Below are 25,209 nucleotides of genomic sequence, written 5' to 3' on the forward strand. Positions count from 1 at the left end.
GCATCCCTCGAAGGGAAAGGAAAGTGCAAGGAAAGCTGGAAAACCTTCTTCCACAGCTTTGGGGAAAGGCTTATTTTTCCTTTCAGCATTTATTTGGGTAGGGTTTTTTTTGAAAACGAGCTGGAAAAATCCGTTTTGCTGTCGAGCTCCAGCGCTGGCCCACAGCCCTTGGCCGCTGCTCGGGCTCCTCCAAGCCCAGCCTTGCTGCATCCCTGGTAGCTCCCCGGTCCTCCCAGCTGGGCAGCCCCAGAGGAGCACAAAGCCTGCTGAGCCACACTTCAAATCAGCACCTTTATGAAAGATTGCCGCTTAAAATATGGCCCGCCAAACTCCAAGCAAGACAGCCGTGTGCAAGCTGAGGATGGCAGAAAAGACGCTTTGGCGCTTTGACCTCAGCAGACGTTTTCCAGGGGCTCAAGTCCGAGCCCGGGCTAAGGACCAGAATCACTTTTATTCACCCCAGTCCCCGGTGCCATCTGCCTGCTGCCCACCAACCTCCCGATACCTTCACCTGCTCTCCTGGAGCACTTTCAGCCCAAACACAGAAACCAAAGGGAAACTGAGGCATGGAGCATTGATGCCTCCTGCCAGCTCAGCAGGAAGCATCACCCAGGGTGTTTCAGCCCAATGCTCTCCACTAGGAGCCTCTTTCCCCCCCCAGCAGACACTCTACCTCTCTAGCAAAGCCAAAAATGTGCATTTTCAAGGCTGCCCAGCTAGGTGCAATTCCAGTTCCAGCAGACTTCATGCTCACTCCCCACTCAAGCGCCAGCACAGATGCTCAGAGGCCTCCCCTCTGCTAATTTCCAGTGCTGTTTGCACAGATAAGCCATCCCTGAGCAGACTCGGCTCCCCTCACCAGGGTGATTAATAGCGGTTTTGCTAGTAAAACAAAAGGCCATTAAGAGCGCTAATATTTGCTCTCCCTACTCCCTGCCTACTTCATTTCATACTTCAATGCAAGCCCTGCGTGCTTTCCTCGATGAGAAATTAATAAGGGCGCGAAGCCACATTGATTTCCCCCGCTACAGGGGATGGGACACATCTCCCTGAACCCAGAGACACCCGGACCCGCTGGCTGTGAAAGCAAGGATGCTCCCAGCTCCATCCACCCAGATAAGGGATAAATCCCAAACCGGGGTGGAAATGATGGGGATGCCCTGTCTCCACCTGAGACCAAGTTTTTTAATATTAAAAAGAAGAGTGACATTTCCTCAGGGCTTTTAGCTGACGTGGTGATGGAGAGAGTCCCACATCCATCCCCATCCCAGCCCTGCAGCAGCAGGGACCCCATTAACATAGAAAAGCTTCATTAAAAGCAGCTCCGAGCAGCCCAGACCCCACAGCCTCTAAAGAGTCTGGAAATCAGGAGAGAAACCCCAAGGGACCAAATCCCAGGGAGAAGAGCCCCACTTTGGGGTTACTCGCTGCTCACCAGTGCCAGCTCCTCCACAGCTTGCATGGGGACAACCTCCCCTTGCTGAAAACCTCCAAGCCAGAAGAAACCCCCTTGCTCTGAGACCCTTTAGGGGGATGCTGAGGCCCCTTGAATCCTTTTATACCGATGGTCCCACCCTCCCCAGGTTGGAAGTGTCTGGGCTAAAAGCCCCGGGGAGGGAGGCTGAGCGCCTTTGGGTTTATTTGGGCTATCAGCTGGGGTGGCGATTCACTCCAGTGCTTGATACAAGAGCTGGACAAGTCAGTATAACACAGGCCAACGGCCCCACGTGATGGGATACACATTTCCCACTAGGATACACAAATCCATTAAAATATAACCTTTTCCTCAGGGTAGGAGCAGTTTCCCATTTCGAAAGCATCCTTGGAAAGCAGCTGTGAATTTTCCAACATTCCATTCCCAACAAAGCGGATGGTTTTACAGGTCACACCCGTGTTGCCACTCCATTTTAATAGGCTTTTTTTTTTTTTTTTTACACACTTAAAAGCAACAAGTCGACCTGAAATCACCCGGTTGCAACACATGGCCTGAGCACGTTGGCTGAGCAAAACCATCGCTGCTCGAAACCAGCAGCAGTTTCGACTCCTCATCCCCACCACGGCCAGGCTGTGATTTGAAACTCAAGGATGCTCTGCTCGCTGGGATGAGCGGACACTGGGAATTTGGGGATTCGGACCCTCCATGATGTGGCTTGGAGCTGGAGCGTGGTGTTGAGGGTGCCAACCATGACACCAACACCAGGCAGAGCAGGCAGCGCTGGAGCTGCCGGGCTCTCCTGGTGAGCAATGGACTCAAGCCCCCAAAAAGAGCCCGTCATGGACCATTTCACTAAAAAATCCCTAACTATCACTGAGAGCAAGGGTTTTGATTTCAACCCAGCCCTTGCCCCGGGGCGCCAAGACCCCAGCAGGCAGGGGAGCCCCTTTCTCCCCCAAACCACGTGCTGAGCATGAAGGACCACGTTTTGGAGCACCTCAGAGATTAATTTCCACAACCCGTGTTTCAAATGGTCCAAGGAAAAGGTCAATCCAGGAGAAGGCTGTTTCACCATGAGCATCCCATGGGATTTCTCCCGGGAGAAGGCACCGTCTGCTGCTGCAGGAACACGGCAGGATGGGACTCGCAGGTCTGCAGGCCAGGGAAGGGCGATGGAAAGGGGAAAAAAGGCAGATTTTGAAACATTGCTTGAAGCAAAGGCTTCTTAGGGGATTATTTTCTTTCTCCTTCTCTGTTTCTTACTACTTTCTCCGCAGGTTTTCCCCGGGCGGCTGGGACCTGAGGCGCTCCCGGGCTCGGTGCTGCTAACACGTATTTCTGTATTCTCACATCTCTCCTAGTTAATCTTTAGGGAAAGAAGAATTGACAAACTGGTGAAAAACTGACTGACACTCCGATCAAAATACAAAAGAAACAGAAATAAATGGCTCTGAAAAGAATCGCTATTTAATTAGAAATTACATCTGTGCCAGTGAGTCACGGCGGGGAAGCGATACATCAGTGGGCTCGGCAGCAAAGGGCACCTGCCAGCAGCATGACAATGGGGACCGGCTCCATCCCAGGGCTGTGACAGGCGATTTCGGGGGGGACAGAGGGGACCCCCTGCCATGGGGGTCCCCTGCTAAGCCTTGCCGAAGTGAGAGCCATCCTGCAGGAGCCAGCCTGGCACGACCCTGGAAAATAAAATGCCTGCGAGCTCGAAAGCTTTGCAGAGAAATCCCCTCCCAGCAGTTTTCCTGCTGGAATGGGAAAATCCCCAGTAAATCAGATCTAATGAAAGGCATAAATAAAGGCTGCAGAATCAGGGAGGGAGAGAGATTAGGGAGGTGGGAATAAAACCGCTCCTCTCTCTCCACCACACTCCGGCAGTGTCCCTCCCGCGGGGAAACCCCGACCCTCCATCAGTGGGGTACCAAAGCTGGGCAGCGTTTGGGGATCCCCCCCCAACTCCTCTGGGAGACCCCGAGGAAGGTGGGATGGGGTAGGAGAGGATCTGGCAGGGAGATGGGGGACACAGATCAGTCACAAGAGACATGAGGCACTGAAAGCGGGGTGGTCCGTGACCCCCCCGAACCTGGGCTGTGATGCACAGGTGGGAAGCAGCATCCTCGGGGAGGCTCCCGCTGAAAGCTGTCCCCTTCGCCGAATTCTTCGTGGGGAGGAATTCAGGCCTTGCAAAGCAGCAAATAAAAGCAGAAAATAAATTTTAAAAAAAACCCAAACTACAAACCAACACCCTCTTTCTGTTCTCCCTCCCCATGATGAATCCACCAGCAGCTGGGCTGCGCTGCGCAACAGCAGCTGGAAACACGGCGGCTTTCACAGCAGGAGCGAGGCAGGACGGACGGACATCCCTCCCCGCAGCCGCCACTTTGTCGTCCCCCCCCCCGGTGCTGGGGGTGCTCGGGGGCCAGGGGTGCCCCTCGGCATGGGACCAGCCGAGGGTGTCCATCCCGGGCTTTGGAGGAAAGGAAAGCAGGAGCGAAGGATGGGGCATGCCGCAGGCTTGGCTTCTTGGGTGTCTCGTAAAGGCTGAGCACATGCCACAGCCTTTCTGTCCCCGTCCTAGGGGAAGAGCTCACTGGCTCCCCCCTCATTTCACATCCTCAGGACACCACGCAGAGGGTTTCAGAAGGTGGTAGGAAACACTGCTCCAGCCTCCAACCTCAGGCTGGAGGCTTTGGACATCCCTGCAGGGACATTTCTGCTACCTTAGGTTTTCCAAGCCTTTCCAAGGCAGGTTTTTGGGCAGCGCCGACACTCAGGCTCTCACTCTCCAGCGCTGGTAATGGGTATTTTCAAGCATCTTTTATCAACCTGGCTTGGACCGAAAGTACTCGGGCTGCTGGTACCCATCACGGAGGCGACGAGCAGATGGCTACGGAAAAGGGGAAGAGCAAATCATGGATGGAGCGGTGTTCCCTCCCCAGCCCACATCTCAGCAGCTTGTTTTGTTGCCCGCTGTAGTTTATTCAGGTCCTCCTCTGGCCAAAAGCATTCGATATCTTTTATTGCCTTCGCCGGACCTGCTGTGCGTGTTCGGAGGTGAGGCCTCACCCAGTCCCGCATCGCCAGTCCGAGGTGGATTTCTGGGGAGCAGCACCTCTGTCTCAGTTTTACCACCTCCACTCTTTCCCCAAATTACTGTCCTAATATCCCTGCTGATTTTTGGCTCTGCCTGGTTAACCGCAGAGGCAGAGCGTGAGCTGGCATTAACCTGCTATTAGAGGAAATCAGAGCCTGGGAGGAGAGGAGGGAGTGTCGTGGTTGTCGGGAACCCGCGTGGCCTCATTGTCCCAGGATGAGCTTTAGGCGCAAATTATTGCATGGAGGAGGTTCCTGCTGAAAACTTCCCACCAGCCATGTGGTTACCCTGGAAAATGTCATTACAGTGAGGCTGTGCACCGAGGGATTGCTCGTCGGCATCCGCCATGCACCCCAGCGCTCCTGCCATCCCGGGGATCCAACGCTGGACCCCAACCTGAATGTCCTGCGGGAATTGGAAGAGCCCCCAAAGCATTGCTGCGTGACGAGCTGCTCGCTAAAGGATGAATCAGTTCAGGTCCACGCCAAAAAGTGTGTTCAGCACTTTTAAACATACCCGGTAGGAGGCAATAAATAACGTACGCGCACACGCCGCCTCGCCTCTTGCAGACCTGGGATTGCCACCTATCGTCACGGTTCAGTTCTAGGACAAGAAACTCTCCTTGCTCCCATTGCTGGCTGGATTTTCCCAGGCTGGATCCCTACTTCGGGCCGACTTCCTCCCCTCGTTGGGGTCCCCCCAAGACCAGATCGACACCCCCCCACACACACACACACACGCAGGCCCGTGGTTGTTATTTTCCTCCTGCCCAGACAAGTCCCGCAGCAGGGACCTTTGCTAAGATGATGCTCCTGCATCCCGGGCGCGCTGATGGTTTTTTACAGATCCTGCAGAAATTGGCCCCAAATATCACCCACAGGGCGGGGGACGGGGACAGGGATGACACACGACGTGTTTTGCATTCAGAAGGGACCAGCCTTAATGAGCCTATTATTTAGAGGGGGGGAACAGAGTGGGGAAACTGAGGCACAGCCCCCCCCCCCCAAGCAAGTGACACACACACGCCCCCAGCGCTGCCTCAGTTTCCCTTGGCGCTGCCCCCCCCCTCCCCGCTCCGCACCTTGCAAAGGGGCTCCCGGCTCCTTTAAGCCCCCCCCGCCCGGCGGAGGCTCGGCCCCTTTCTCTGACACAGCAGCCGCCGGGGCGAGCCGAACCGGGAGCCGCGGGGAGCGGGGAGGCTGCGGCCGGGGCCGGGGGCCGGGCGCCCACCGCCGCTCCGCCCGCCCCATGGCTCTGCCCGGGGCGCCGGGCGCCGCCCGCCCCGCTCCGCCCGCCCGGCGCCCAGGGGGCGGCCGGCCCTGAACCGGCATCGCTGCCGCCGGTCGGTCCCGGGGGCACCGCGGGAGGGTGCGGGGGTGCGGGCAGCGGGGGCACCGGGGAGGGAGGGAGGGAGGGTGGGGGGACACGGGCAGCGGGGATGCGGGCAGCGGGGATGGAGGATGCGGGGATGCGGGTACCGGGGATGGAGGATGCGGGTACCGGGGATGGAGGATGCGGGGATGCGGGCAGCGGGGATGGAGGATGCGGGTGCCGGGGATGGAGGATGCGGGTACCGGGGATGGAGAATGCGAGCAGCGGGGATGGAGGATGCGGGTGCCGGGGATGGAGGATGCGGGCAGCGGGGATGGAGAATGCGAGCAGCGGGGATGGAGGATGCGGGTGCCGGGGATGGAGATGCGAGCATGCCGGGACCCCCCCCCCCCCTTCCCTGTGCGCACCCCCGGGCTGGGAGGATGAGCCCCCCCCCTCCCCCAGTCCGCCTCCGCCCGTGCTGCTTTCCCCCCCCCTCGAGGGAAGGGGGGGCATTTGGGGGCAAGGTGGGTTTCCCCCCCTCCTCAGCCGAGGCGGGGTTGGGGCTTGAACCCGGGAAGAGGATGGCGGTGGGAGGGCCCCCGCGGGAGGAGGAGGCTGCCTGATTCCCCCCCCCCTCAAAACGGAGGGGTCCCCCGGGACATGTGTCCCCCCCACGGCGGGCTGTCACCTCTGATAACGTCTCACCCTTCCAACAGCGACTGAAGGAAAGTGGCCCCCGGACTCTTCTTGTGCCACGCAAAAGCCCTGAGGGAGGAGGAAGAGGAGGAGGAGGAGGGGGAGGAAGTAAGAGAAGGAGAAGGAAGAAAAAAAAAAGGACAAGGAAGAGCTTGGACTGGAGCCAAGGGGGGTCTGGATCGTGACGGTAAGTTCCTGAGCTGCACGGCTGTCTGGCTGTCTGGCTGTCTATCCATCCGTCTATCTGGCTCAGCGAGACCCCACTGTGCCCAGTCTCCAGGTCTCAAACTGGGGCGGGGGGGGGGGGGGGAGGCACAAAAGGGAGCGTGCCAGGGACAGTGCCAGGCTCCATCCTGGTCCCCCCTCAATTAGGGGGGGGCTGCTGTGGGGGTACCCGGGGGCTTGTCCTCGTGCCGGGGCTGAGATCAAGGCAAGGCAGGAGTGGGCAGGGTACCACCCCCCCAGCTTTCTGGCTCTGGAAGGGATGGCTCCCTCACGTTGTCTGTCTGTCTGTCCTTGCAGGAGGGGATCCTGGGCTTCCCAGGACGCCTGTGCTCAGCTGGGAGACCCCCACCACCCAGCATTGGAGCTGGCAACCCTGGAGCGAGGGCCCGACGCGGGGAGCAGCATCGCTCCCCAGGAACACCCAGCCCTGCGTCCCCCTCCCCGGCATTGGGGAGCAGGCAAGGCGTGAGCTGCTGGATTTTAGCTTCCTGGGACATCCAAGGGACTCTTCCTCTTCCTCCTCCTCCTCCCGCTCGCCTGACCAGGCAGTGCTTGCCTCCTCCGTTCGCCCCATGGCCACCCCACATCTCCCCACGGCCACCGGCTGAGCCCCCTCTGCAGTGCTCCCGACTCCGCATGGTGCATCCCGACCCTGCTCCCCGCTCCGAACCGGAGCCCCCCGACCTCGCAGGGAGGCGAGCGTGCGGCTGGGACTTTCTTGGAGGCAGGGGAACGTTAAGATGTTGAAAGCTCCCCGGCCGAGAGGGGCTGCGCGGACGCCAGGCCACCCGGCTAGAGGGGAGCAGGATGGACAGAGCCGTTGGGGCCAGGAACCGAGGCCGGTAGGGAAGGATGGACTCCCGGACCTGCCAGGACAGGCAGCCCAGTGACCACCCCAGCAGCAGCAGCAGCAATTGTAGCAGCAGCAAGAGTAATTGTGAAAGGGAAAGGATCCGGAGTCAGATGAAAATGGTGATCGGGCAACTGGAAGGCATCTTACAGGAGCTCAAGGAGGTGGCCAAGGAGCTCCGGGAGGTAGGAAAACCCCAGGGTGCCATCGCATCCCTGCTGCTGGCCCCAAATGGGGGTGCCCTGTCCCCATCCCCCTGCCTGACCCCTGCCTCCGGGGCCAGCTCAGCACCCGCAACCCATCAGGTGTGCAATAGGATTTTCAAAAAGAGGGGGGAGAAAAAAAATAGACACGCTTTGCAAAATTGCTCTTGACCTTGACACCAGGGTTTGCTCGGGGTTAGGGGGCCCGGCCGAAGCACCGGCCCTGCGGATGCTGGTGGTGGGAGAAGCACCGTGGGGTCACACACCGGGGCTGGGGGAGCCAGTGCCATCGGCACCGTGCCACAGGCAGCTTTGCCTTGGGGGGAAGCTTGGGGGGTGTTTTCTGGGGAAGTGGATGGAGAGGGGATGGTGGGTCCCTCTGGCATTGCAGGGAGCACCAAAAATATGGCATCAGCCCTGGGTGCGATGAGGGGGGGTCCACAGGGCGGGCAGGGGGCCAAAACGACTGGCTGTCCCGTAGCCTGGCTGTCAGGGTCCATTGCTCCTGCAAAAAAAAAAAATTATATATATACACATACAAAGTGTAGTTGGAGTTTCCTCCCCGTGAGGAGGCACGGCAGAGTCGGTTTGGTGGGGAATTTAATATTTCTGTGGCTCCAGTGTTTGGGCCACACATCTCCAAGGTGGAGAGGAAGGGGATCTGGATGGGGCTGGTAATTTAGGACATCTCCGCAGGCAACGGGGGAAATGGTGGACGGAAAGCGTGCGGTTAGCCTCAAGGCATGGCAGCTTGCTTTTGCAATAGGGCAGGCGGGTGTTTGCATCCTCTCCGTGGCCTGAGCCAAGCATGGGGTTATATCCAGAGCCGTGCGAAACTTTGTCTCCCCCCAGGTAGGGCAGAAATTGGTGGGGGTTTTGCCATGGGGCCACCATGGAGCAGCCCTGCGTGGATCGGTGACATTTGGGTGCCACCGAGAGAGCGCTGATGCAGGCGGACCAACGTCATCCTCAGCACGGACGTGGCCGTGGTCAGGGAGGTGACATCTTCCAGCCTGAAGCATCCCCTGGGATGCAGCGTCCTCCTTTGGGGTGGCTCCGCTCGGTCCAGGAGATTTTTAGGGAGGCCGTCCTGCCAGGAAAGCCAGCACCGGGGGGATGCCACGTCCCACCATGCCACCCCACTGGGTCCCCGCGAGGGCTCGACCTGGCCATGGCATCCCTAGAGATTTCCCTTTCTCTCGTGGCTTTGCGGGTCCTTCCTGCAGCAGAAAGCAAACCCGGCCACCCAAAGCAAAAAGCCCCCCCCGATTCCTGCAACACCAACGGGGGGAGCCCAAAACCCATTCCACAAATCTCTGATGATTAAAAACAGTCATAATAGTAATAATTGGGAGGCAGAGCTATTTTCCATTTAGCCTGAGCTCACTTCATACTCCTCCAGGAGCTTAAAGAGGCTTTTAAAGTGAGGATGATGGCAATTGGCCCCTTTTATTGAGCTTATGGATTTAAGGCCAGGTGGGACCACCACGATCATACGAGCATCCCTCCTGCCGAGGATGTGGAGGGCTAAGGACTACCGGGATGGGACAAGTCTCTGACCGGTTCACAGCTGAGGCCGGGTTGTGCTTCCCACCAAGCTTCGAGTGGCTCCACAAGGTCCCCGTCCAGCTCGTGAGGCCAGCAGGACCTTGAGCATACCTGCAGCATCTTCGGTAGGCTGCCCAAGTCAGGTTGTACCAGCCTGTCTCGGAGCAGAGAAGAGGAGTAGGTGGCCTGAGGACACAGGGGAGGGGTAAAGGGCTCTCGGCATTCCCTGTGGACATGTTTTGGGAAGCAGGCTTAAAGGAGAAGGACTAACGTTGGAGGGTGGAAGAGCTGAGGGCAGCAGGTTCCTGTGCTTTGAGGAGCAGAGGGTGGCCAGAGGACACCCACCCTCTGCCCCTCGCCCCAGGGACACCCTGCTCTTGTGGCAGGGAGGGGGTCCATGCCCCATGAGGTGGCTTCTCCAGATGTTGCTGGGAAGCACTGAGGCCTGGAGATTATTTTTCCATGGAGCTGGCACATCCCTAAGCACCAGTGACCTCCCAGGCTGTGTCCATAGCTGCCCTGGAAGAGCCCCTCACATCATGGGACAACATGGCCAGGTCAGCGTAGAGCCAGCCACGAGGTGGGTCCTAACTCCTACAACATACCCATATAACTTTGCAGCAATTAGCTGAATTTATACAAAGCAGCATAAGACCGAGTACAAGAGCAGGCTCAGGAGCTAAAACACACCAGTCCAACCAGGCTAAACTGGGCTCTGGTGACTCCAAAGAACCAGAAGTCTGGTTTTCCCCAAACCAAGCAGATGTTGGGCATTAAAGGCTTTGGAAATTCAACCCCTTGTCTTCTGGATCACTCAGAGCAAGCTCGATGGGAGCACGTTATGCTGAAATCTCTTTCAAGCCCACCCAGAAAAGTATGTGGTAGACACCAGGCTGGCAAATCATAAGCTCTAGGATATTGGTGAAAGAAGTAAAAAAAAAAAATAAGCCCTTGTGATTGTCTACCTTGCACGTAGTGATGCTCTTCCTCGGCTGACGGTGAGGGCCAGGACATGGGGACAAGGCTGGGGACAGGCAGCCCTGCAGCCCCAGGCAGGGACTGATGGCCCCGAGCCTAAATGGGCACATGGGGAGGGGTCCTAGGAGGGGCTGCTCGGGGTCATTAAAGCCCATTAGTGCCCGCAGGGCCCTGGCACTTGTGAATCTGGTGTATTCTCCAATGGAGATGCCAAGGAGGCTTTGGAAATGTCCATCCCTGCGGCCACCTCCTCTGCTTGGCGCTTTGCCGGTGGGTTGGGGCACGGGGCTGGATGTGCTCGGTGAGGGCAGCGGTGCACCCAATCCTGCTGCACCAGAGGCACCTGCGGAGCCAGAAAACCTTCACTGGGTGATGCTGGACCTGCTCCTTCCAGGTTCTCCTTGCAAGAGGAGCTGGGTACCAGGACTTTGCAGGTCTGGAAGAAGCAGACAGGTCATAACCACCTTGACAAAAAACAACCCCCAAAGCCATCAAAACCCCTGTGTGGGCACGAGGGCTTTCACCCAGGGATGATTCCTGCTCTGAAACCACTCGCCAGCTCCAGGCACAGCTGGCTCTGGCTCACATAGGGCTTTTCTCCCAGGTTGTCCCTGCTTCAGCAGAGATTTTGAGTCCCAGACTCAGCGGGATTGTGGGCTGCTCCAGGGGGAGGCTTCGGTGGGGGACCCCAGGGCAGCCCCGCTCCGCTGGCCCATCCCTGGGGATGCGACCTGGGACCAGACCCTGGTTCAGGCACCGTTCCCGGCTCCCGGGAGCAGTTCCCACCTGAAGGCTGTCATTCCAGATGTCCGTTTGATTCAGGATGCTGTTTTACCAGTTTCTCCACTCCCACTCTCCCTCCCTTCCTCTTTCCCTTTTTGTGTATATAATTATTCCCCAGCACTCCAAGACAGGGCTGTATTATGTGCGGGGAAAATGATTATTAAAATCTTTGATTGAAATCGCACACTGGAAGTAGAAATCAGGCAGGAGGCAGGCAGGGAAGGCTCTTCCGCCGAGCGCTTGCCACGCTGCCTGCCCTCCCACGCACCTCCTGCCAGCCCCGGCCTTTTCCCACGGGAATAAGGGTGACGCCACGGGGAAGAAGATACCCCAGGAGGTCCCAGCCATCTCCACTGCAAGGCTGAGCTCCTTCTCAACCTTGGGGGATCCCTTTGATGAGTGCTGGGGGTCAGAAACCATCCACGGGGTATATCCAGAGGTGGGAAATAAATATCTGTGCAAGTCTCCCTATGTGCAAACCCCGCAAAATCCCATGGGAAGGGTCCTATCACCCCTGCACCCCCTGACATGGGAGGAGTGGGGTCCCACCACGCAGGGAAGCAGCACTGAGGGGTCCCCTCCAAGCCTTTGGCAGGAGGAAAATCCTCCCTGCAACCCCTTATGGTAATAAATACCTTAATAATGTTGTAATCAATAGGTGATAAGCTGGGAACGCTTGGGAAAGTTCACAGAGAGAAGGCGGCTTGTTATTCTAATAATAACATGTTTTAGAGATCTGCACAATGATTTCAAACTATTTAGCAGCTGATGATGTAGCAAATGATCCCGAGATCCGTGGCACACTCATTTATAAGCATCAGCTCGGGGAAGAGAGGCCCCTGTAACCCAGCTTCTCTTTGCAAGTTCCAATTAATCATTTATTCCTTATTAAATATTTACTCACCTTGCCTGCGCCGGGAAGTGGTTTGGGAGATGCGGGAAGGTCCCTGGCTCCGGGAGAGTTTGGCTGGGGGATCGCGGGGGCTCTGCCAGAGGCTTTGGGGTGGCTCTTTTCCCCCGTGGAGGGAGGAATTGATGTTCAAGGCGATGGTGTCAAATGCCTCTAGGATGCTTTGGGAATAGGGTTGGGGATTTTTTCATGGGCCATGTGGTCCCGTTGCACATCCCCTCCGCGTGCCAGCTGTCAGCAAAGCAGAGCGCAGGGCCAGGCGGGTCGGATCCAGCCTGGGAAAGCAGCTGCATAGCATGGGAAGATGCTTTGCACCCCAAAATGTGCTGCTGGAGGTGCGGAGCAGGGTGCTGGGCACGGGGACCAAGCCGGCAGCTGAGGGAACATGGGGTCTAGGGGGTTGATGCACAAAAATCCCTGCTCCTCTCCCAGCCCGGCTGGGGACGAGATGCTTTGCTCTGGGTTGGGAAAACAGTTGCATCTCACCAGAGGGCAGCTGAGGGGACACACGCATGTCGTCGAAGCAAAGACACCCCGCTTTGATCTCCCCACCCCAGACCCTCCCTTTGCCCAGCAGTACCCGCCCCGAGCACCGATCTGCTTCGCCCAACCGCTTCAAAGGCCGTGCTGGGATAAAGGGGCCGTTAGATCACACCACTTTGATTCCAACATCTTCCAGCTCCTTCCCCGGCCTCAGGAATTGTATGCATTACCAATTACCGGCCACAAAGCCTTTGAAGTCCCCTCTTGTCCTCCCGCCTCGTCCCTCGCCTCTCCAGCATCTTCTTGAGCTTCCAGGAGGTTTAGCCCCTCGATAGGAAACAGCATGGCCAAAATGTGGAAGCTAGAGCCACCAAGCCAGGAACCTCCGTGCTTGATTTGCAGCTGATAACCAAAAATCCCATTAAAAACCAACGATGCTCTAGATGTTCAACATCTGCCTCAGCTGGGGAGGCAAACGCCCAATTTGGGGCACCCAGGCTTTCACCTGGAAAGCTCCTGGCTGCCAGCAGTGTCCATGGGTGCAGGGACTGTACGTGGGGTGAGGGGAGCACCCAGCACTCCCAGGTGGGCTGAATGGTGGGAGCTGGTTTTTGGGGTGGAGGTGAACTGGTCGGTGCCGCGGTTTAGCGCATCCTCACTCGGTGCCCGTCTCTACGGGGTGCCACGAGGACGTGGGCCCATCCCTCTGCCTCGCTCCAGTTCATCCTATGGCTGCTCAAAGCTTGTCACTTTGGGCGAGAGCTGAGCATCCCTTGGCCACCCAGCGCCTGCTTTCAGGGCGCTTGGGCACAGCAGGATGAGGCCCCTTGGTGACACCAAGCACGCGGTCAAGGGGAATTATTTTTGCTCCCTATTTGCCTGCTGCCAGGTACGCCTGGTTTGACCAGGGATGCTCTGCTGTCACTAAAAAGGTGGCTTGTTGCAGCAAGGTGAAACCTAAAGGCGAGGGAGGATGGGGACACGTGCTCTCTCGGTCACCCCCATGGCACCTCCAGCACATGCTGAGGACACCCCAACCCTCCTCACCTGCTTTTAGGGGGACAGAGCCACCCCAGTTCACTGGGGGATGAAAGCATCACCAGGGTCTCACCCCAGACCACCCGATCCCAGGTCTGGTTGGTCCATCCCTCCCTCCCCATCGCTCTCGCCCTGGCTCCCTCTGCCAGCAGCGATGGCCTCAGCTAAAAATCTTTGACAACCTGCCTCAGGAAGGAGAAAAGAAGGGAGAAAAGACCAAATCCTACTTCACATTTAAATCCTCAGCGGGTACCAAGTGTCACATAGGTATTTAACACCCCCACCACCACCCCCCCGCCACCACCACCCCCTGTTTAAAATAGAAAGCGCTCCTAAAAATAGCCCCGAGTGAGCCACCGCTGATGTGACACTAATCCCTGTGTGCCGGGACGAGGACTGGGACGAGGACGTGACATCTCCTGGCACCCACCCAGCCCGAATCACAGTGGATCCCTTTAATGAAGATGAGGAGGAGCAAGGACCCTGAGTGACAGGGACCCGACTCAAAGCCCAAGGAGATGCTCGCCCTGAGCCCGACGTTGTAATCACTGAGCCTTCGTGAAAACAGAGGTGATCTCATTTTAGCTGAGGGTTTCAGCAGAATCATTTGCTGCCTTATTAAAAAATAATAGCCGGGTGTTTCCCAGGAACAGCTCTTTTCCTGCCCTTTTTCCTCATTCTTTCTTGTCACTGAGAAAGAAGGGGTCACATCATCTTTTTTTTTTCTCTTTTCCTCAAGTTTCACCCTTTCCCCCCCAAAGAAAAGAGGAAAAAAAAAAGGGGGAAAAAAAGAAATTTCATGGTGCATTGGGAACAGATGCAATTGCCTTTTCTAATTTCAAGACTTTCTTGCAGATGCTGGTGCGGATGCTCCCAGCTTGCCCCCAGCACCCTTCAAAGCCAAAGCTTGAAGGATGGATGGGTCCCTGCCTGTCCTTTCTGGAGGACTTGCGTGGGCAAGGAGGCAGGAAAAATAAGTCGAAGATCATGGGTGAGGAGCTTAGGTAAAGCCCGTTGCCTTCTGCTGCCTGGGATGAGAAGCGCTCAGCTCACTGTCCCCAGCACTACCCTGCTTTGGGGACCCAAAGTCCCTCCAGGTGACAGTGCCATGATGGAGGTCCACCCCCGAGGCAGGACCAGGGATGGGCTTCAACGTACCTTCAAGAGGTCCATCCAGGAGAGAAACCACTCATACAGCACAGCTTAGGAGGGGACTTCTAGCCCTGGGCTGAGCTTATATGGGCTCCTGAGCCATGGGCAGGGTGGGGGTCCCAGGTGGGCCTGATCGAGGCCGTTAAGGTGTGTTAGCACCCATCACCATGTGCTCAGGTCTGATGGTGGGAGCGCTCCTCTCATTTCCAACCCAAACTTCATCCGGGCTCCACTGCACCCTTTTTTCCCTGGAAAGCTGTTTTTTGGCATCTTTTATTGCCAACGTGTCCAACACGGAGCAATCCCCAGCCCTTCAACCTGCGTTTCCCTGGTGACACCGGCCGGTCCCATCTCGGAAAGTGTCTCCCCATTCCCAGGTCTCCCCAGTTGCTCCGCTCCGTGTTTGCAGCAGGCAGCAAACGCACACATCCAGCCCCATCACCCTCACACGAACTGTATCGGACCCCTGTGCCCCTTGGGGTTGTGCCCCCATGGAGGTGACACTATTTTGTCCTCCAGAGATGCTCATCCAGGTTGTCCCTAGGTTGCCATGCAGCATTTGGTGACCCGAGAAATGGCCCTCGCTGCAGCCGGAGCCTGGAGATGTCCCATGGGGGCCTGCAGCTGATTTAAAAGAGGTGGTACTGCGATGGCTGGATCCCTCCAACAAGCAAATGGGAGGTCGGGGTCCCCCATCCTTGGTGCCATCTCCTCGGGAGCTTGACAGAGCAGGAGAGCTGCATGGGCAGGGCTGTCGAACAAGTGAAATTTGGAGCTCGAATATGGGAATTTTATTAAAATCAGGTCAGCAGAGTGTCATGGAGCCACTTCGGCTGCTGGCAGTGTAATCATCCCCCCAGGCTTCTGGTTTCAGATGCCCAGACATACTAAATTACCCTTAACTCTGCCCACGCCTCCTCATCCACCACGAGGGCTTTGCAAGGAGCCTGCCCTGCTGAGCCGTGTTTTATGGTGCATTTCTAGTGATTTATGGTGTTGACCCAAACCTCTGCGCGCTGGCAGCTAGCAAAGGGATGCAGAGACCAAGGGCACCCGGGCACCATGACAGCAGCTTTGGGGTGCCCGTCCTTGGCTACCCACCACAAGGATGGGATGGGGTGTCTGAGCCCAAGGACTCGGTCTCCGCCAGCAAAAGTGCTCAAAAAAATGGAGTTATGGGATAACAGCAGCATAAAAATGATGGAGAGATGTGCCATGATTAATTATTCTTGGTGGATGAGGAGGTCCAACACCCGTCGATGAACCGTGGGACCGGTGGAGATACGGCAGGGCTTTTCGGTGGCATGAGGAGAAGGAAATGAAACGTGTCTGGCAAGATATTGCCCATTGATTTGTCTTCCCTCCGGTATTTTGGGAAATTTGTGGCTGATTTCCACCAGGAAAGGACGTGCGAAAGGGCAGCGGAAGGAAAAAGGTGGGGAGAGAAAGGCAATAATGAAAAATAACCAGAAAAAAAAACACATTTATGCATGGAGAAACCACTTGGAAAAAGCTAAGCACAGGGTTTTTTTCGCTCCCCAATGCTCCACGTGCGGGATGGGGGGGCCGAGGAGCAGAGGGAGGGACACAGCCCTGGGGTGCCGGGGGGCACAGATGCCCGCAGATGCCTATGCTGGGGAGGGGGGGAGCACAAAATGCATCAACTGGGTGCACAAACAGGTACGAGGGGTATTGAGGGGTTCCCCCTAGCCCCCCCGCTTGTCTGCCGCTGCCCACCTCCTGCTTGGCAGTGCTGGGACCGGCCAGGCCCTCTGCCAGCTCCCCCGGAGAGGCGGGGGGAGGCGAGCCAGCAACCCTGCCAAAAATATGCACTTCAAACTGCTGCTGAGTTGAATTTTCGCATCGTGCTCTGCCTCCCACACAAAATAAAGCCACACACCCCCCTGCGCACATATATCCATGCAGAAACACCAGCCAAGAAACACTACGATGCTCCTGGAGACACAGCAATGGCTCCAGCCGGATGCCACGGCAGCGGGTGCTTGGGTGGGACTGGGGAGCCCCAGGCAGGATTAGTGCTGTGCTCGGTGCTGGGTAGCCCTTGAGCTGGATGGGATTAAAGACTTGAAGGTGGATGATGAGCCTCTCGCATCCGAAACCTCAGCAAGGTCATTAGATGAAGACCACGGTCCATGGGAGCCATAGGAGGAAGGAGGTCCTTCATCCCTTCCTTTCCCTTCCAGCCCTTCCAGCTGAGGTTGAACCTCAGCTAGGACATTACGTCAATTATTTTTAATTTTTTCAGGGCCTGTTTTATTCATGCCCCATGTAAGGTCCGTCCCCTGCGGCGTGGCGGGGCCATGACCCCGTCCCCAAGCCACCATGGGTCTTGATATACTCAGCACCTTGCAAGAGATGGAGGAGACCGAGCCCGTCAGCATCCCAGCCAGGGCGGGGGGGGTGACAGTGCTGTCCCCGCAGCCTCCGACCTTCCCGTGCTGCTCTGCAGTTTGTCACACAGCCTTGGGACATTTTCCACCCCCTGCCTCAGTTTCCCCACCCACGGAGCTGCCTTTTCCAGGGGGAGGAGGTGGCAGTCGCTGGTGGCTCCCCATGGATGGGTGCAAGGGACCAAGGGACACCACGTGTGCAGGGATTTGGGGTGTCACTCGGGGTCCCAGGGGACAAGGCAGACCCCAGGGCCACCCTGGGAAGGGCCCATCCTGCCGCACCAAGCACCCAGGAGCACCCAAGGCTTCACCGCCTGCTCGGGGCCCATAGGTGCTGTGCCACCGGGTGGGCTTCGGTCCCTGCCGAAGGGCTCCCAGAGCGGCTCCACCTGGGCTGAGGCCTCCCAACTCATCACATGGGTGATACCGGGGGAAATGGCAGAGATTTAGGGACGTGGTGTTATTACAGAGCAAAAACCATCCGGCAGCTCCTCTCTGCCCTTCCGTCCGTCCGTCTGTCCGCAGGTGGTGAGCCAGATCGACCGACTGACGTCCGACTTTGAGTTCGAGCTGGAGCCGGACGACTGGACGACGGCGACGGTCAGCAGCACCTCCAGCAGTGAGAAGGGGGGAGGCGCCTTTGAGCTGGGACCCCTCGATTTCTCCACCTCCGACATCCTCTCCGACAGCTGGGAATTCTGCTCCTTCCTGGATGCTTCCACTCCCTCCGACCCGGGCGACGGTCCCGAGCCCCCCCAGCCGCAGCCGCAGCCCCCGCCGGCTCGCCAGCCCGATTACCGGCTGATGAACGGGGGGATCCCCATCACCAACGGTCCCCGGGGCGGTGGGACCCCGGATTCATCCAGCGAGGAAGCCTTCGGCGCGACGGCCGGCCAGAAGATCCCGCATCACCGGCCGGCCGGCACGCGGGAACGGGTCAGATTCAGCGACAAGGTGCTTTACCACGCTCTGTGCTGCGATGACGACCGGGACGGTGACAGCACGGTGTCCCCAGGGGATGATGGCCCCGAGGAGCCCGGCCGTAAGGTGCTGGCGGGACCACCCTCGAAGCATCCTTCCACCGGTGGTGGTGGTGGACCCCCGGCGCGGCGGCTGACGAGGAACAGCAGCACGCAGACCGTAGCCGATAAAAGCACCCAGACGGTGCTGCCTTATATCCCGGCCAAGCAGAAAATTAAAAATAAAAACTGACACCGGCTCCGCCGCACGGATTTGGGGAGGGCGGGTGGATGGGGGGATTCCTGGGGAGGGACAGAAAACTATATATATATATATATAAATATATATTTAAATAAATCAATACTAATAATAAAATCAACATGAAAAGGTGGTAAAGAAGACAAATGTCCCAACTACCTACCCGTCATTTTCGAGGCTCAGGGAATTTTAAACTGTTTTTTTTGTGGACAGAAGCTTCAGATCAATAAACCGTCCATCATGGAGAAATAACAACAATAACATATATATATTATATGTATATATGTGCCAAGAGAGGGAAGCCTGTATGGAGGGGAGAGCCCCCACATCTGAGGTCGTGGCCAGGGGATGGATGGGGACGTGGGGATGCTGCGGGGGGGTGGCTGGGCCGGGGGGAGCGGCGAACATCCCTCCCTGGGACATGTTATCCCTGTTTGGCTTAAGAAGAGCCGGTGCGACCTGCTTCGTCACATCCGATGTCTGAGCAGAGCAGGGATGTCACCGGAGCTGTCACACACACACACACACACACACACCCCCGGCTGGCACATGGCCCAAGAGGTTTACAGGGATGGAGAGGGGCTTGCAGAGAGCAAAAGCACACCAGTGCCGAGGAGTCGGGATGGGGAACCCCCCCCTCCCAATTTCCATCCTTTATACCAGGTCCAGGGGAAACATTAGCGACCTGGAAGTCTTGCAACCGTCTTGAACTGACGCGCGAAATGTCTCCGGCTTTCCTTTAGGTACCCGCTTCTGGTTTTGCATTTCAAAAGCTGCAGCCCCCATTTGAGGGGAAAAAAAGGTGGATTTGCTCTAAAAAATGAAGGAATCTGGGCCTCCAAATCCACCTTTGGCATTTTTTTTTGGCTTCCAGGTTTTGCTGAAGCCTTCAGCATCCAAAGGGGTCAGTGCGGCACCTGGTCCTGGAGACAAACACCCCGTGTCCTCCCCATCGGCTCTTCCTCCCGCAGACACGCATTTGCACCACCAGCCCTCGAGCATCCCCGGCACGACGGTGGGGTTTTTTTTCCAAGCCTGGCAGCAAAAAACCACCACCTTGACTCCCTGTTTTTAATCCAGGTCAGAAATGCTCTGTTTCAAGCCTTTTCCCAGTGCCGCCTCGAGTGTCGCCCCGGAGCCGGGCCCCTCGCTGCCACCCAGCATCGCTATCGCGGGCGAGGGACGCTCGTACGAAACAACCGTCAAAGAGGAAGCGGCGGTGGTCAAAATGCTCTGAATTCAACCTGAATCATAGCAGGAGAAAAGCCTTTCGCCCGAAGTACCTTGCATTATGGGATTTTTTTTTCGTTTTTAGGACCCGAGGGACATGGCATCACCCGGGGGATCAGCATACGTTCCCACGATGTGCAGAGCCTTGGGAGGGTCCGGTGCCTCCCACCCAGGGAGCATCCTTCGGGTCCCCGCCAGGACACCCCGGCCCCGGACAAAGCTGGGACAGGGAAGAGCCCAGCAGAGGGGACCATGGGGGGAAGATGATGCTGATGATGCTGACGCATCGTCTTCCTCCGCATCTCCCCTTACCCCCAGGGCTGGGACCCCGAGGGGAGCCTTAACCCCTTGTTTTTCACAAACAGGGCCACCGAGGGACGGGATGTCCCCATCCCACATCCCAGGTAGGGGACAGCCGGGCTCAGCCAGCACCGGCACGGGGAAACGTGGGATGGGACAACTCCTCTCCACTCCCTCCATTACTCCACGTGTCAACAGCTGGTTACTTATTTATTTTTATGAGCTTTTTACAGCCTGGCCCCATTGTAAAAGCATGATTAATAGATGTAGCTTTGTTCTTTAATAACTCCTCCTGAAGGATGCCAGGAAGAGGACGAGGCAAAAATTCAGAGCAGCCGGAGCTGCATGCGGAGATGCTTTTCGGCTGATCCAGATTTGGGGGCACCCGCATCGCCTGCAGCCCCGGAACGAGCTGCAGAGGCAGCCGGAGGGGAAACTGAGGCACGGCGTGGGGACGCAAAGCTCAGGCTCCTGCACAGCTCAGGGCGAAGCCGCTCACCTTGGGGCCAGGGATTTAAAGCCAATTGCTGCAGCCAGGGCCGTACGGACAAGGGTAATGGCTTCTTCCCTCACGTTTCTATTAAGAACGAATTTACAGCCGTGCAAGCTTTATTTCATGCTCTGCGATAAATCCAAGCGATGGCGGCGGTAAGCGCTGTATTAACCTTTCAGGCCCACAGATGGAAAACCTCCATAAAACAGGGGTAAACAGAGACAGGGGCAATTTCTCCGCTCCCGTTTGCTCGGGGTAAGGGGTAATAAAAGCCACCACTGATATACAGAGAACCACGGGCAATGTCCTTGCTGCTCCTCTGCACATCCAGAAGGGTTTTGCTGTTATTATTTAGCAGGAAAGCCTGCTGGTTTGGGGTTTTTTTAGGGTAAAATTCAAGAGGATGGGAGCGATTATTAACACAAATATGGAGAAACTAGTAAAAATGGCTGTGCTGCACCAGTAACAAAGTTATTAATGATGTCATTAATTGCACCACCAACCTAGTTATTAATAATGAATTAATGGACTTTGCTCTTGCAGGGACAAGATCCAGCTCACGGGAGTTACCGCCCATGGCCGCAGGGAGCGTGATGGGGGATGGAACAGGAGCTGGACTGGGAAAACACCTTGTCTTTCTCTTGACACTATATATTAACAAATTAACGAGCCTTTCCCCCACAGGATCCCAGCAACGTCCCTGTCCTCCATCCCCAGCCCCTCCCCGGACCCCAAAACCTGTTTGGGAACACCCGAAACAGCAACCAGAGAGTTGCCGGAGACGGCAAAGGAAGGGGCGAAGGGCTTGCGTTTCCTCCGAGCTGCAATAAAGAAACCATCAGCAAATAAAACGAGGACACGGACTGGCCAGTGACCCAGAACGGCAGGTACCTCTGCCATGCATCCTGCTGATTTTTGGCCGGGAAGGATGCTCGGTGGCTGCTCTGGCCAGAGCCAGGGTTTGATGGGGTTTAAAGCAGCATTTCAGCTTCGCATTCGAATCCTCCGGCTCTGACCCTCCCCACGGCTCCTGTTTGAGTTGACCTGAATTACGAGAGGCTCTGCTGGGGTTTGGGTTTTGGAGAAACTCCTCTGAGCTCACCCAATCCCTCTGGCTCGTGAAATCCAGCTGGAAAGTTTCCCCCCAGAAGAAGCCATCTCGCTACGTCTCGCTTCGGCGAGGGCTGAAAATAGCCCCCAGCTGCCTGGAGACTTCACTTCAGAGCTCACTGACATGAAAGGCAGCCATCAAAGTGGATAATGGGATATTTTCCAGCCTAAGGAAGAGCTCCAGCTCGGGGTCGGGCTTTGAGAAGGCCGGTTCTGCAGGGGACTGGAGCCCAGACTGCACCTGTGCGTCGCTGCACTCATCCTGACCACCCCTGGGAAGCCAAAACCCAAGCTGTCCCCATACGTAGACGCAGCTTTTTTGCTCAAATCTATTACGACCCGCTGTCAGGGGACTGCAGCAGCCTCTCCCCCCGCAGTGACAGGCTTTATTTCACATAGCCCTGGCTCAGACCAGGCTACAACCAGCCCCCCATCAGCTGATAAAAGCATCCCTGGATTTTTAGCTGGCCCCCCCTGCATTGCTCGGGGCTGGTTGCTCACTGCGGCTGGAAGACAAATGCTTTGTTTTTGAAGAGAGAGGCTATCCTTCTGCATCTGCTAATGTGCAGCATCTTGTCTTATTTGCTCCTCGCTGTTCCACAGCTGAATTACTGCAAGTGATGTACTGGCGCTTTGTACGATGATGCTTCTTTATAGCCGCAAAAGGAGCGCTCCTTCAGCCTCGCCTTCCAGCTTTCAGGAGTTAAATCCATCTGCGAGGGGGCCACCAAGGCTCTTCCCTCCTTCCTCATCCTCACCCCTCCATCCAGGGTGCTCTGCTCCATGGGGAGAAAAGAAACATCTCCCCAAAAGCTGCGGTCCCCGTCAGCTGGTGCAGCTCGGCTGCGCCTTCCCAGCTTGATTTTGCTCCGCAGTGCAGCGAGCCGGGGGTCGCATCCTCCCCAGCTCTGCTTATCTCCTGCCTCAGAGCCAGATAACTCACTGGTGGTGGTTATATCCTCGCAAGAAAAGGCTGCATGGGGAGGAGGCGAGGAGCGTGCAAGCCCTGCACCAAGCAGAGTGTACCCAAAACTGCGTCCATCTCCAGCACAAACCCAGCCCTCTCTCCCCGGGGCGTTATCACAGCATCCTGCAGCATCCTGCATCCCTTCACCTCCTCGCCCCCAGCCCAGGGCATCCCCGTTGGAGGAGAAAGGCAGGTTCAGGGACATCCCCAAGCCATGGATCAGGGCACTCGGTGACTCAGCGCTGGGTTATGGATTCACCCCTGTGCAATTTGGCACTAAAACCCCAACCATAGCAGCTCCCCTGCTCATGTTCCTCTCTGGGCTCTGCCAGCCGAGCCCTCCTGGCAGCCACAGGATGGAGATGTATAAGCCGAGCCCAGCCAGACATGGGCCTGAAACGGGTGCTCGTGGCCACAGCACGCTAATTAATCCTCGTTTGCGCCTGGCACTTGCCAGTCTGTAATTTCACAGCTTGCTGCAGGCCTCCGTACCACAGGATGGCTGCCAGTTGCTCGGTGGCCGGGGCAGCTTCTCCATCCTCGTGGGATGAGCAGCTCAGCCAGCAGCTCATGGTGGGCTCCAGCCTCCTCTGGGGCTGATAACCCAAGGATGGAGCGGTGTCGGCTGGACACCCGAAGAAAACCTCCTGCTCTGCCACGAGAGGGAAAGAAAGGGATGGAGAGCTGGGATAGATACCTGGTGGTGGGCAGGAGCCTTCATCCCACCCTCAGCAAAAGAGCAAGGGGGGATGAGGGGGAAACCGGTGTCAATGGGAAGCTCAGAGCATCAGGCAAGGTGGTGAGGATGAGGCAGGTCCGAGGCAAGGTGGGAATAAGTTTGTGGTCAACGGGCACGGCTGGAGAGCAGCATCCCTGCAGCACAGCTCAAGCTGGGACTGACAACCCCAGGCTGAGCTTAAATGGGCTCCTGGGACCACAGGCAGGGTGTGGGTGGGGGTCCCAGGTGGGGCTGCCCAAGCCATTTAATGCCCCCAATGCCACGGGAGGCCAGACTTGGGGTGAGGGTCTCTGCCTGATGAGCCGAGCTGAGCTGGCAGCTCCCCCACCACCTCCAGCCCAGCAAAACCTGCTTCCCCAGCGGCCACCACTCCTGGAGCTCAACCCTCCGGTACCTGGGTACGGCCCTTGCTACGCCAGTGGGTGACATAGACTTATTTTTTGTGTTACCTCGCCTTATGGAATGCATTTTGCTGGGTGACAGCTGGGTGCTCTCCCACCACTGGGTGGCAGTGGGCACACACGTGTACATGCATGCACACGCACACGTGTGCCCCACGCAAGGGGCTGCCTCCGTCCTCGCTGCCCCTTCGGAGACCTGTGCCAGGCGCCGACACCGCGGTGGCCCCATGTCACATCACCTCCGTGGGTGAATGTTGTCATCACCCCACGCTTCATCCCCGGTGGGGACATGGAGACCGGGCAGCTTCAGCCTGGCCGCATCCTGCTCTCAGGAGGAGAGCACCCCCCCCAAAACGCAGCCAAAAAGGGCAAATTTGAGACCAAAAGTGCTTCTTACCCTCCATACCCTGGAGGCAGTAGCAATCTGGGTCTTGCCTTGACCCTGGGACAAGGGGCGCTTGGCTGGAGCACCCCCCATTTGCAGGGCAGCACCCCCTAGAAGAGCCCCAGGCGCCCCAGAGCTGTCGGGTCCAGCTGAGGCTGCCGAAACGCAGCCGTGCCAGAGGAGCCCTGGAGGTACTTGTAAGACAAGGGATGACATGCTTGATGGGACTTCTTAATTAGATCTCGCTAAACCAAAATGTACCGGGGCTCCCCTAGCAGAACAACATCAGACAAAACATTAATCACGCTCCAAATAAATAATTAAAAAGTTGGGGCTTTTAGAAGGGAAAACAAAAAAACAAGAAAAATCAAAGGCATCGGCGCCAGCCCATAATAAGCACTGCTGCTGGGTCCGGCGAGGCCCTGGCCCCGAGGGGGAGCGGAGCTGTGTCCCCAAGGCCACCTGAGCCATGTGGGACCCAACGTGTTCATCAAAATCTGTGCCCAAAGTCCCAGGAGTCATCAGGACCAGGTTTGGGACCTCATACCTGGAGTCATGGGATTACATCCCCATCTCAGCTTTACGTTAAAACGTGTCTTTTCACAACTAGCACCTATAGCCTCAAACGATGGTTTTAAAAAAAATTATTTCCCCACTGGTTGGCTCATGCAGTGCCCTGGGACATCATCCGTGGTTCACCTCTGGGATGCTGGACGATGCCCAGACCTCAGGCTCCGGCAGGCGCCCAATGCACCACAGGAAAAATCTCTTCACCCAGCATTTAAGAACCACTTTTGGGAGAAAACAACAAAAAAAAGGCTTGAAAAAAAGAAAGCTCTCCCTCCCCATCCCCTCTTAGTCGGAGCAGAGATGATTACTCAGTGTAAGCAACCCAGAGCTTAAATTATGCATGGAGCCATTTTCATCGAAGAACATGATTGAGGCAGGGCTGGTTCCGTCCCTCCTGGCTCCCCAGCCACGCAGGCGGGATGGTGGGAAGGCTCCTTGGGACCACGCATCCCCCATCCCAGCATCAGCCTTGGCCAAAGCCTCTGGTGCAAGTTTACGGGGGGAAGAAGACGAAAAAAGCAGCACGAGGGGCTGTAGAGTGATGTTTTCCCCTGCGTGGCCATCAAAGCCACTCGGGTGCCAGTCTTCAGAAACAAATGTCACCTGTGCTCTGCTTTCCTCTTCTTTACCTTTCCTACAAGGTATTTATTAAAGAGCAAGCTAT

General features: G+C 57.0%; 1 protein-coding gene across 1 annotated transcript; it reads left to right on the forward strand.

Moving 5' to 3' along the window:
* The first annotated feature begins 5,832 nt into the window (after positions 1-5,832).
* Positions 5,833-18,364, forward strand: INSYN1 (inhibitory synaptic factor 1). Its single transcript, XM_076348551.1, has 4 exons — positions 5,833-5,883; positions 6,572-6,738; positions 7,074-7,811; positions 17,658-18,364. Exons 3-4 carry the CDS (start codon positions 7,629-7,631, stop codon positions 18,342-18,344), a joined length of 870 nt encoding a protein of 289 aa, XP_076204666.1. The 5' UTR covers positions 5,833-5,883; positions 6,572-6,738; positions 7,074-7,628; the 3' UTR covers positions 18,345-18,364.
* Positions 18,365-25,209: the final 6,845 nt, after the last annotated feature.

The sequence above is a fragment of the Aptenodytes patagonicus genome, chromosome 10 (assembly GCF_965638725.1).
Source record: "Aptenodytes patagonicus chromosome 10, bAptPat1.pri.cur, whole genome shotgun sequence".
Lineage (NCBI taxonomy): Eukaryota > Metazoa > Chordata > Aves > Sphenisciformes > Spheniscidae > Aptenodytes > Aptenodytes patagonicus.